The 13,163-nt window shown below is 47.6% G+C and overlaps 1 protein-coding gene across 5 annotated transcripts in view; it reads left to right on the forward strand.

Annotated features, from left to right (window-relative positions):
• Window positions 1-13,163, forward strand: part of ZNF236 (zinc finger protein 236) — a 93,908-nt gene that overhangs the window by 49,224 nt on the left and 31,521 nt on the right. For 4 of the 5 annotated variants that reach the window (XM_081252751.1, XM_081252752.1, XM_081252755.1 and 1 more), the window contains exons 12-19: window positions 2,556-2,697; window positions 3,341-3,601; window positions 6,401-6,645; window positions 7,360-7,461; window positions 7,983-8,134; window positions 9,984-10,087; window positions 11,540-11,691; window positions 12,449-12,661. In XM_081252751.1, the coding sequence (XP_081108877.1) occupies window positions 2,556-2,697; window positions 3,341-3,601; window positions 6,401-6,645; window positions 7,360-7,461; window positions 7,983-8,134; window positions 9,984-10,087; window positions 11,540-11,691; window positions 12,449-12,661 (1,371 nt within the window). The remainder of the gene's footprint in view (window positions 1-2,555; window positions 2,698-3,340; window positions 3,602-6,400; window positions 6,646-7,359; window positions 7,462-7,982; window positions 8,135-9,983; window positions 10,088-11,539; window positions 11,692-12,448; window positions 12,662-13,163) is intronic. The other variant, XM_081252753.1, reaches the window with a different exon arrangement.

A 13,163-nucleotide genomic window follows, 5' to 3' on the forward strand; every position in this document is an offset into this window, starting at 1 on the left:
TGTTTTCTTAGAAATCACTCATTCCGTTAAGTTCAGCAATGAACAATAAAATGGCTTATCTGATATTACTTGGCGCTTACAGTTGTAATTAGGTGGTACTTTATGCTAATAGTTACTGAACCTGTTTGCATAAGATACTGGGGAACTGTGCCTAACAGTTGCTATTATGTGTTGCCTGTGGACCTTCCTTGCAGAGCATTTGAGGTTCACAGTTTCACAAGCTTCGCAGTGACCAGAGGAGCCACCCTTTTTGGCTGCCAGTTTGGAAAATACTCACTTGAGTTTTCTGTTCTCTTCATAGAATCTAACATGATTCCCTGAAAGTAGATGTCCAGTAAAGGTTGACCGTCAGACCGTGAATCAACAATCTTGGTTGGGATTTGTGCGTGCTTCTTTTCTTCCTTTCTTTCTCTGATTTTGTAAACACTGAGAACAGGATCATTAATGTATTCGATCATATCTACGTGTCCTACTTGGCCGGTGCTCTTTGGCTCAGGGCTATATCTATGACCATGGGGCAGCCCCAGGCTCCAGAAGCTTAGCCCAGGGAGTGGGGAAAGAGAAAAGAGAACCAGCAGTGACAAGTGCTGGGACAGAAATGAGTCAGCGTGTGGAGGTGGGAAAGTGAGGCTCGTTAAGAATCACAGCATGAAGCTGCCTGGGTAGGAGCTGGCGGTGGGTGTGGAGGGAGGTAGGGACCGGTGCCAGGAGGCCGAGCCAGGTGGTCGCAGTGGCCCCGTTCTCGGTGGCAGACCACGGGAGGTGGTTGAGCAAATTGCCATTCGGGTCCCGGCGCACCGTGCCAGGGACATTCTTCTGCTGGTGACACGAGAAGGCAGAGCAGAACGTTCAGGAGGCTGGTCTAGGTGCGTGTCTGACACATAGCCACGCAGAAGAGTGAACGTGCATCTGGGTTCGGGAATCGTCCCTTGTACGGCCAGCTTGCCTCCGAGCGCCAGGCGTGTCAGCCTGTCTGCAGCAGACTTAGCGCATGTGTCCTGGGGAAGGTGGTGGGGTGGACTGAAGGACTGAAGTTTTCTCTTCTTGAGCGCGAGAGAGGAGTTGTTGGGATAAAGGGCGAGACCGTGAAGGGTAGAGCGATGCTGAAGCTGCCCGGAGGGCAGGGCTTTGTGTGGTCCCCACGCAGCTCCCCAGTCCTGAATCCTTGTGAAATGGGAGAAGGTTTGGCAGCTCTTCGAGTGTGTGCCCTGTGGATTGTACACACATCAATCACAAGGGAGGTTCTGTTATTTTTTTAAATTATTTTTTGGTCGTGTCACACAGCATGTGGGATCTTAGCTCCCCAACCGGGATCAAACCTGTGCCCCCTGCCTTGGGAGGGCAGAGTCTTAACCACTGGATCGCCAGGGAAGTCCCACAAGGGAGGTTCTGAATTCTCTTTGAAAAATAAATGAGCTCTCATGCAGCATCGGGAAGTGCGGGTCCGTTCAGTTACGTCTCACATGCGAGCGAAGCAAAATAGAAATAGCAGTGGAAATGGCAGTGGAAATAGAAACGAGGAAACAAGTTTAAGAACACTGGAAAGTGGGATCTCCAGGACTGGCAAATGGCAAACTTAACGAGCGGCTCCAGGAGTCTGAAATCCCTGGCCCCCGTGTGACTAGGTGGATGGGGTTCCTTACGTACAGCTAGGAGAGTTGGGAGGAACAAGCAGGTTTTAGGGGAGAGGATTGAGCTGTAACCGGCACTGTTAGGGACAGTCTGGACAGCAGTGTGTTAGGAGGTGCCTGTGGGTAATCATTGCATGGAAGTGCATGGCACAGCTGAGGGAGCAGGGAGTGTGGCCAGTCCAGAGTCCTGGCTGACAGCTGCGTCGTAGAATGCCCAGGTAGACCTGATAGCGTATGTCGTCCTCTTGTTGTTCCAGGTAAACGTTAAGCAATGCAGAGTGCTCGAATATATGTTTGTCCTGAATTCCGTAAAGAATTCAATTGCTTGATCAAGACTTACGTATTACACGGTCAACCTAAGGGCATTCTTTATTCACTGAAAGTATGCAAGGCCTGAAATATTTAAGGTTGTGATTTTGCTGTTTACAGATTTTCTTTTAACAAAATTTCTATGAAAACCCTGACTTTCTTAGAACAAAAGATCACGTTGGAATCATTTCTGTCTTGAGTTTGTTCTAGTACCTAGGGTACAGTCTTCATACTGAACAAATAAGGGACTTAAAAACTCTGATTAACCTAAATGTTGATGTAGTTATATAAATTGCATGCCAACAGATGCTCATATAGAAAGTTAAATGTAGAAATCCATGAAAAATTGGCTCTAGAATGAGGAGAAGTAGTTGGGACGATATAAATGTTCCTTATGTCGAAAGAATATCTATCTTACATTAACTTTAACTCCGTAAGTGTTTCCTGATAGGTGTTCTTTAAATAGCGAGTTCCTAACACAACTAAAATAGCCATTAGTCGCAACACTGGAATCTAGCTCCTCAGGATTTTTATCTTCTGGGTAAAGCAGAGGCCTTTTGACATTTCTTAGTAGCACTGACAGTGAATTATTTCTGATTTTCTTTTGGTTTCTAGGTCTTATCCAGCCCATTCCAAGAAACCAGCTTTTTCAAAGTTATTTTAATAATAATTTTGTAAATGAAGCAGATAGACCGTACAAGTGTTTTTACTGTCATCGTGCCTATAAAAAATCTTGCCATCTTAAACAACACATCAGGTAAGGTAATGTAGATTCAGAGATGGAACTTTACAGTTACAGTGATTTAGTGATCTGGTGACTTGTGGAAATACTAAGAATGGTAGTGTTAGCTTTTGTTATTTAAAATGTCACTTTTGACCCCAGAATATTTACTGATAATTGATGTTTTCATTCTTCAGTGTCTTGACCAAAATGTTTTACCCACAAACCGCCACTGAATTTTATTTACGCTCCTATTATATCTCAGTATTTGCGATCTCTGGGACATGTCAGAGAAGTATTTGTTTCATTAGGATTATGCTCTTTCACAGTTCCTCGGGTGTATTCATCAGGTTAATTCTTGGTGCTAGCAACAGTGAGAAGGAAGTATTGATAGAAACCTGCTCACACGAGGCCGTGAGGGGTCACGGGAAGAGCACAGAACGTAGAAGCGGGTGCGGGGTCTGGTTTTGTGTTGGCTGTGTGCGAGCCCCGGGACTTCAGATGCGCCGCCTGGGCGCTGAGTCTCAGGTCCCGTTGTGGGGACGTGAGAGCCGAGTCTCTCTGCTGCTGAGCTCAGAAAAGGGGTGGCCAAGTGAGATAGTTACCAGGGTGCGTTCTAAATTAGAAAGCAGTGTGACAGCGTAAGACGCTTATTCATTACCGTTTTTATTCTTTTTAGATCACATACAGGTGAAAAGCCTTTTAAATGTTCTCAGTGTGGAAGAGGCTTTGTTTCCGCAGGAGTGCTCAAAGCACACGTCCGAACGCACACTGGACTTAAATCTTTCAAGTGTCTGATATGTAATGGAGCTTTCACTACTGGAGGTAGCTTACGGCGACATATGGGCATCCATAACGACCTTCGGCCCTATATGTGTCCCTATTGCCAGAAAACATTTAAGACCTCACTAAATTGCAAAAAGCACATGAAAACCCATAGGTAGGTATAATTCTGATGGTCACTTTTTAACAATCCTTATAATTCCCAGATGATGGTGGGGAGCGTTTTGAAGAAAATAGTTGTCTTTGTTTCCTTTATTATTACTTCTAGCGGGAGGTGTATGAGCTAAAGAAACTTCTGTATCAGTGTTTAATGACCTATTGAGAACCATAGACTAAAGCACATCATTTTTATTTTTAATGTAGTGTTGAAGTAGTCAGTGTTGGCCTAAATGCTTTCTAAACTCTCTTAAAACTGATAATCAGTGGTAGATAAAATGCTAGATAGACAGTGTCTACTATAATGAGGTAATGAAGGTTTCAAAAAAAATCTTGGTCAACTCTGTGACCTCTAGGCATATCATTAGTGTTATCTGAATGGTAATTATTGTAGGTTGTTGACAGAAAGAAAATATGTTTTAGCTAACACATAAATCCATCATTAAAGCTAACTTAGATTTTTTTTTTTTTTTTTTTTTTCGGTATGTGGGCCTCTTACTGTTGTGGCCTCTCCCGTTGCGGAGCACAGGCTCTGGATGCGCAGGCTCAGCGGCCATGGCTCACGGGCCCAGCCGCTCCGCGGCATGTGGGATCCTCCTAGACTGGGGCACGAACCCGTGTCCCCTGCATCGGCAGGCGGACTCTCAACCACTGCGCCACCAGGGAAGCCCTAACTTAGATTTTTGCTTGCTTAGAGGGCTGCCTCATCTGTAAATGGAGGTGACCCAAAGAGCCCTTACAGAGACTCATTTCTGACTGTTTCTGGAGCTTATTCAGTGGTGCTTCTGTGAAGCCACAGAATTCTGTATTGTAACGGAAAGCCTGGACAAGGTGACCACGACCACCTCCTAGGAGACTTTGAGAACAAGAGTTACCAGGCTTACCAGGAAAGAATATTAGCCTTCTGCCCTAGAATGTTTACCTTTGAGCCGTATTTTAACCTAGATGTCTCTGTCCAGGTCTTACCTACCAAACAGAACTCCCAACTGTTAGAATAAGGTAACTCTGAGAAATAGTGTTTTGGTTTTATCCCTCTGGATGCCGAAGCACACTTGACAGAATTGACTCCCCTCGATTTTGGCGCTGTTGATCGTGTAGCGAGGAGTTTAAGTGCTTCTCGAGACCATCTAGGGAATATGAGATTGGCGGTGTCAGTGAGGGGACTCTTGCCAATTATATATCCAGTTATACTTGGCTGCATTTTATGGAGGAAGCTCTGTGCTTCACACGCATTCAGGAACTGGGGAGTTCATGGGGGTGGAGATGCTCAGAGCGTGCGCTGCTGCTCTCCTGCCAAGAGAAATGGGGTGTGGCCACAGCTTGCCCAGAGCATGGTGAATGACGCCTCTCTGCAAGACGCCTGGCCTTCACAGTGTGCTTTAGTGGTGGTGTTGGGAGTACAGTTTACAGGCTCAGAGGCCAGTGCTGTAATTTCTGGGAAGAGGGTCAGCTGTTTTTAGCCGGGTCATTTCTGTCAGTGGAGCGTTGCTTTGGCCACTGCTTGTCCAGGGTTCTGCTGAGGGACACGTGCCACGCTTACGCCAGGGGCGAGTGTGCGTGACTTTCAGGTGGCAGCGTAAGGACGGGTAGGTCTGTCATTGCAGAGTTGGGGTTTTATCTCACAGATGGCGTGTACTGTGAACCTGCCTGCAAGCAGGCAGCAGCTCCAGTCGTTGGATCCCATTGTGTGAAGTCTTGGGGATTCCTAAAATGCCACATACACTGACATTAAAAATAAAAGGTCGCCGTAGCAAGAGTTGTGAAAACACCCAGGCAAATCAACAGAAAACAAGGCTCCACCAGTCACGACAGAGGGCACACTTGCTCTCCTTCGGGGTGGCAGAGGGGACCCCGTGAACCCATGGCACCACTGTCCAGTCACCCTGTGGTGGAGGTTGTGACAGGGCGTGTTCTCTCCTTTGCTGCTTGTCAGTACGTTTTTGTTCCCCCCTCCTCAGTAAGAGTAGTCGAGAACTGACGGTTTTTGATATCAGAAAATAGAGAGGAAAGACTTTGTTTGGAACTCGGAATGGAATCCTGAACCGGCAGATTCACGGGATTCTGGCATCCAGCGTCCGGTAGAGCTCGTGTGAGTCTGACTGGAGTAGCCCCTTCATGGCTGAGATACTGTACAGCCTGTTACTCAGATCATTGTCGGACCTGGGTTTTTGTTTGTTTGTTTGTTTTTTCCCCAGTTTTTTTGATTCATTCACTGAATTCATTGTCCATTTGTCTCTTTGAAAGAGAAATTGCTGGCCTTGTTGAAAATATGCCAGGTATGCTTTGTACACGTAAAAGTAATATTAACAGGAATAATGATCTTGCAGAAAACCATCGCGGCCACATGCCTCGTGGTCCAGGTTCTGCAGCCTGTGGCCCGCTGGTCAGTGAGCCGCGCACGGCCTGGCAGGTTGCAGGACGGCCCTGTCTCTCCCACGTGTGTGTGCAACACTGAAAGCAGTCTGTCAAGGCGCTGCCTCATCTCATGCAGTTCTTGTTTTGAACACCTCAGCTCATCGCAGAATTTGAATTGGGAGAGTTCAGCTTTGAAATGTGGCGTCTTTTGTATCGTTCAGACTTTGAAAAATCCTTGTTGCCTTCAGGCCCCTATAGTCTGTGAAAGTGCTTAGAGATGAGGGCACGTGGGTTTTCTTTCAGATTATTTGTAGTGTTTAACTCTCAACTGGATTGCCGCCGCGACTTCAAAGTGAAACAGTTTAAAGTGAAAACTGTCACTGAATAAATCGCACCTCGCGTGCCCGCGGTGCTGACGCTGTGGACTGTTGTCCATTTTTTGAAGATTTGAGCTTGCCCAGCAGCTCCGGCAGCACCAGCAGGCCTGCCCGATAGATGACGGCGCCGTGGACCAGCAGGGCATGCACGTGCCCACCCAGGTGCCGGTGGAGATTGAGAACGCCGTGCTACAGCCAACCGCTGAGGCCGTGGCCGACAACCCTGGGGCCGTGCTGGACCTGGGGCCGCCCACCGGCGTGGAGGCGGGGCTCAGCCAGCAGATGGCGGGTCAGCCTTTGGAAGCAGATGAAGGTGAGTCGTTCAGGGCTTTTAACTCTCAGGAGTTTTGCAGCCCTTCGTACTCCAGTCCCCGCTGGCCCTCTCGTCTCTGACCTTTTAAATAAAGCGCAGTTTGTGCCGTGTGTCTGAGCGTGAGAGAGTCTGCGGTGCATTTAGAATGGTAGAAATGAGACCTTCTGATACGTGCTGCTTGTCACCCACTTTCACCCCTGAGCCTACCGCGAGAGAGTCTTTGGTTTCCACTGAGTGCCCATCTGTGTGCTCACGCGTGTCCTGGTGCGTGGCTCCCGGACTTCCCAGCGTGAGGCCGTGGACTGGGTGCTGCTGGCGGCGGGAGCTGAGGCCCCTTGGCCAGCGCGCTGCCTCCTGCGGGGAGGTCTCGCTGCAGAAAGATGCCGGCTCACCGGGGAGACAGTGAGCTCAGTGACAGAGTCGGCTCCGGCTTCCGGCCTCCTGCGGGCCTGACAAACGGTTGGCCGGGTCAGCTTGCTGTTTACTTTATGGGCGTCCCAAGAAGTATTTGGTCTGTGAGCAGGGTGTTGTACTTTTTAACCCAACATATGTAAGTTTGTACCCTCTGTATGAATTGTGTTCCTACTGTCTTTTCCAAACAAGGAGGCTGCTTTTTGGAAACTCACCGAAGCATCCTTTTGGACAGGTTGGTAGATGTGAAGCAGCTTCCGGGTTTACGAATTTTCCGCCCTCGTCTGTGCTTCTTGTCTTCAGACAGGCTTGTGGTCCCGCAGCACACTCTGGAAGGGCACGTGGGCCAGTACGAGGAGCAGGCTCCCCCGCCGCAGCCCTTCGAGCCAGCGGGTCTGTCACAGGGTCAGTGGTGGGCCTTACCCGGGGCTCTCCAGTGAGCTGCGCCTGGTTGGGGTTAACTTTACAGCAACCTTGAGTGTTTCTTTTAGTGCTCTTCTGAAATTTATGACCAGTTACCGAACCAGATAACCTCTTGCGTGGGTAGCGTGTGTGTGTGTGTACACATGCACACACCCGGTATTTTGTAGTCTGTTCAGATTTTCCAGAAAGGAACTTTAATGACCATTCTACACCTGGTTTCTAGCCAAGGAAAGGTAATTGAGTAGAAATTGGGACTTATCTGTGGCTGGTGTGTCAGCCTGCCCTGCAAGGATGGGAGCTGAGCGTAGCCTCTTGCCTGTGAGCAGATCACTTTAGAGCCTGCTGATAAAAACTAATAATCCTGATTCCCGTTCAGAAAGTAGACATGTTCCTTTAAATACCTTTATTTGTAAAACCAACCTTTTTTGGTTTTGTGTGTGTGTGTGTGTGTGTGTGTAACTTTAGTATTTTTTGTAGAACTCATGTCTTCTAATTTATTTCAGGTTTTACAGTGACTGATACATACAATCAACAGACTCAGTTTCCACCCGTCCAACAGTTACAAGATTCTAGCACACTGGAGTCTCAAGCCCTGTCCACGAGCTTCCATCAGCAGAACTTACTTCCAGTTCCTAGCTCTGATACGATTAATGTAGTGAGTATTGCAGAAGTCTCATCATTGAGCAGATTCTATCTTATTCTTCACTGTAAATATTTAAAATTTGCTTACTTAAGAGGGCATGCTAACTTGTTGCAACTTTAAAATTGCTGCATCACCTGTGAAAACCTCAATGTTTATCATATAGGGTTTCTATTCCCTTAAAACATTTTTGTTTTAAGATTTCATTCCCATGATGTGGCTTTACCTTTTTGGTTGAAAGTCAGGAAAGTCAGGAGAGTGTAACTGACTTCCGTAACATCTGAAGGATATCACCTTGCTTTAGTGAGAAAACCTAAGCATTTTAATATGTGGACTCTTAAAAGAAACATGCTAGAATGAAAATATAATGAAGGCTGACATACTAAAGATACATATTTAAATGCATCATTTAAAATTTTCATCTCTTAGTCAAGTTGGAGGCATTTAAGTTTTTGTTTTGGTATTGATTTTGCCATTTTTGGAAATCTTTCGGTAGTGGTGAAAATGATTGGCAAATCAATTGTTTTCTCTCTTTTTTTTTTTGCGGTATGCAGGCCTCTCACTGTTGTGGCCTCTTCCGTTGCGGAGCACAGGCTCCAGACGCGTAGGCTCAGCGGCCATGGCTCACGAGCCCAGCCGCTCTGCGGCATGTGGGATCCTCCCGGACCAGGGCATGAACCCATGTCCCCTGTATCGGCAGGCGGACTCTCAACCACTGCGCCACCAGGGAAGCCCTGGCTCTCTTTTTTTAATATTTACTTTTTTAATTTTTGGGGGGGCTGTGTTGGGTCCTCGTTGCTGCGCGCAGGCTTTCTCTGGTTGCGGCGCGCGGGCTTCTCATGGCGGTGGCTTCTGTTGTTGCAGAGCACAGGCTCTAGGCGTGCGGGCTTCAGTAGTTGTGGCTCGCGGGCTCCAGTAGTTGTGGCTCGCGGGCTCTAGGGCGCAGGCTCAGTAGTTGTGGTGCACAGGGCTTAGTTGCTCCGCGGCATGTGCGATCTTCCTGGACCAAGGCTCAAACCCGTGTCCCCAGCGTTGGCAGGCAGAATTTTTAACCACTGCGCCACCAGGGAAGTCCTTGTTTTCTCTCTTTAAAAGCCCATGTGGGTAACTTTTGCCAAGTGGGGGACCTGGACCCTCCAGTGAAATTTTCAGAGCCCGTTTTCCCAGCTCGAAGCTGCGTAATTGACAGTAGGCGCTGAATCTGGGTGGTGGGGGGCATGCCTCTCTGTGGCTTGCCTTCACTCGGCCCTCTGAGCAAGACTGCACACCTGCTCACTCGTGGCTTTTCGGGGCGGGTCCCCGAAGCCAGGGGAAACACGTGCACGCAGACAGGCTCTCCCCTGTTCTGGCCTCTCCTGTGCCTGTCCCCCACGTCCTGAAGGTCAGCCTGCGCTCTGTCCGCTGAACATGGGTGTTTCCTGCAGATCTGTGCCCAGTCCCTGGGCTGCACCACCTGTGGCCGGAAGGTGTCGAGTTGAGGGGCTGCTGTCTCCAGGCCTCCTGCTCCTGGGCTGGGAACAGGCTTTCTCCCCTGTGAGTGTGTGACAAGTGAGGGGACTTAGTACTTGAAGAAAGCAGGGCGTTTTGTTCACTCTCAGTAAGAGTAGAGATGAAGGGGTAGTCTCTTAATAGACATAAAAAATGTGGAAAGGTTAAAGCAAGTTAATGGAAAATAAGTATTTCTTCATTAAAATGGGTATAGATGATTTTTGTTATTAATTTGGCCCAAAAGATTGCAACGACCCAGTTGGGGTTTCTCCCTTTTAAATCCACATTTATGAGTGTTCTTATCCTTAGTTGTTAGGTGTTTGTATTCATTCATAGATGTTCAAGCAGTCTGCTCTGTGCTTCTGCTATGTTTTAGACAAGTCGTTTGATTCAGGAGTCATCCCAGCAGGAGCTGGAGCTGCAGGCGCCACGTCCCCCGTTCCTGGAGGACAGCGAGGAGCACAGCCGGCGCTCCTACAGGTACGCGCACTCCTCCGGGTACGCGCGCTCCTCCGGGTACGCGCGCTCCTACCGGTACGCACGCTCCTCCGGGTACGCGCACTCCTCCGAGTATGCGCGCTTCTACCGGTACGCGCACTCCTCCGGGTACGTGCGCTCCTCCGAGTACGCGCGCTTCTACCGGTACGCGCACTCCTCCGGGTACGCGCGCTTCTACCGGTACGCGCGCTCCTCCGGGTACGCGCGCTTCTCCGGGTATGCGCTCTCAGACTGCAGCCCGTCCTGCTGCGCCCAGTGCCCACCTGCACCGTTCCTGCAGCTTCACAAAAGCTCTGGGAAACAGGGTCTGTCGTCACCCCCATTTTATAAAGAAAGTATCTGAGACAAAAGAGACTCACTTGCTAAAGCTTCTACAGCTAATAAGTGACATGGGCAGGGTTTGGATGCATCAGCCTGTACCTGTAAACTACTCTGCTGTAGCTTCCTGTCCCCACTCTAGGCCGCTGTTACTGTGTTTTCAGAAATAACTTGAATTTATATCGTGCCTTTTTGTCCATGGCTCTTTGTGTGTTTTATATATAACCTCCTGATACTTAACTCACACTTCCATTTATTCAACAAGTATTTGTTTGTTAATGTTTAATTTGGGATTTTGCATGGGTATTTTTAAGTGAGATTAGTGTAATGTTTTCTTGAGATTCCTTTGTGACACCTGCTTGGGCATTCCTGGACTTCTGGCCATTCATTCATTCCCCATTTGTTCATTCAACATTTATTAAGAACTTGCTGCTGTGTGCTCTGTGTACCTTCCTATCACAGATTAAAACCTGGAAATGGAAAAAATAGGGAAATAAAATGGAATAAGCTTTCAGAATTTAAAAAAAATTTTTAATAATATGTGAATAGGAATTTTGAAATTTATAATTGTTTCATTCTTAATTTTAATATATTTCATAACAACTGAGAGGAAAATAGCACTACATATTTATATAGTATTCAAAATAGCTCTAGTAACATCTGTTTGGTAAAGTATTTTATCAACTAAAGAGTATACGAACTGACATTTCCAAGTGTCTAGACTCAGAGGTGATTCTGACCCTAATGCAGTGGAAGGGTTCGCAGCGTCTTATGACTTGGTAAAGAAAATAGCACATAATAAATTCCCCGTTATGTTTAAAGGAATAGTTTGTAGTTAATCAAATTTTATTTCTCCTGGAGAATTGCTATAGGTTTTACTACCTTTGAAATAATAAAATATGTTTCAGGGTACAGTCTGAGCAGAATTTGATCTAACAGGTTTTTCTTGCTAGTATTTCACAGCATTTTAAGTGTTGGAGAGCATACCTGGTTTCTGTAACAGTTATGCCTGATTGTTTACTGATTGTTGGTGAAGAGTGTTTGCTTTTCTTCCCTTCTCAGGTGTTGCGTTTGTGATCATGCTGTGAATTAACGTGGTCTGTGTTGTGTGTATAGATGTGACTATTGCAACAAAGGCTTTAAGAAGTCCAGCCACTTGAAGCAGCACGTGCGGTCACACACCGGGGAGAAGCCCTACAAGTGCAAGCTCTGTGGACGTGGCTTCGTTTCCTCTGGGGTCCTCAAGTCCCACGAGAAGACACACACAGGTCATTGTCTGCCTCGCACTGGACGTAAACATGCGGAAAACCATACGTGATTCTAGAGCATATGAATTCTAGCGCATTTTCATCACACCCCTCAGGGCCCCCAGCCCCAGGCAACCACTGACCTGTTTCCTATCTGTGTGGATTTGCCTGTTCCGAGCTCTTCCTGTAAACGGAACCATACGACCCGGTGCCTTTTGTCACTGGCTTCCCTCACTCAGCACGTGTTCAAGGTCCAGCCACGTTGTAGCATGTGTCACACTTATTTTTATAGCCGAACAGTAGTCCACTGTGTGGAGAGACCACGTTCTGCTTGTCCGCTCATCAGCTGTTGGACAGCTGAGGTGTGGCCGTTTTTTGGCTATCAGGAATAACCTTGCTGTGAACGTTTCGTGCGTTTCTGTGTGGATGCAAGTTTTTGCTTCTCTGTTTAGGAGTGGACTTGCTTGGTCATACGATAACTGTTTAAACCTTGGGGTTTACCAAACCAGAGTGGCCTTTCCAGAGTGGCCGCACCATTTTCCTTGTCCACCAGCAATGATTTCACATCTTGTCAGGGCTTAGTATGGTCTGTCTGCTTCATTATGACCGTCTGTCTTCTTAAAATAACCTCTTCTTGAAAGACCCTCAATTCCTAAAACTTGGAGACCACAGCAAGTACATGCTCTTCGGTTTTGCAGCTTGTTGAGCGCATCTTTGCTTTGATTGCGTACGGTTTTCAGGTAACGAACGTGTTCTGACCCCGTCTCTGCTGTCGCAGGAGAAAAGGCGTTCAGCTGCAGCGTCTGCAACGCTTCCTTCACAACCAACGGCAGCCTCACCAGGCACACGGCCACGCACATGAGCATGAAGCCCTACAAGTGTCCGTTTTGCGAGCAGGGCTTCCGAACCACAGTTCATTGTAAAAAGCACATGAAGAGGCACCAGACAGTCCCCTCGGCTGGGTCAGCACCGGGAGAGGCAGAAGGAGGAGGTGTGGTCCCTTTGTTGATTCAGGTTTATCGTCAGCCGATGCTGAAACTTAGTGATTAACTCATTTCAGAGGTGATTTGTACCAGTATGTTAACTTATTTCATTTTCTGATTATGAAAGCAATCATAATCTGCTCTTTGAAAGAAAGATTCAGGAAGGCACGAAGAGGAAAACTTCTTACCTCACTGGTCACCAGACACCAAAATACCAGCATCCCCGCACAGGGCAGGCTGTCGCCCTCGCACGCACGTACGCACGCACGCACGCGTAGGTGGACCCGAATTCCCTAATAGGAGATCACGTTAAATGCAGTGTTGTCGTCCATGAGTGTTTATTACAGGCGAATTTGATATTAGTGAGCACGGATGTACATCAGTTCTAACAACTGCATGGAATTCCATTGTGTTTCATTACACAGTTTCTTGTTGCTGGATGCACAGTGGCTGCCCAGTGCTGCAGTGTAACAGGAAGAGCTGGCGGTCAGGGGGCTTTAACCCTCGACG

This window comes from Mesoplodon bidens (assembly GCF_964165515.1).
Source record: "Mesoplodon bidens genome assembly, chromosome: 13".
Classification (NCBI taxonomy): domain Eukaryota; kingdom Metazoa; phylum Chordata; class Mammalia; order Artiodactyla; family Ziphiidae; genus Mesoplodon; species Mesoplodon bidens.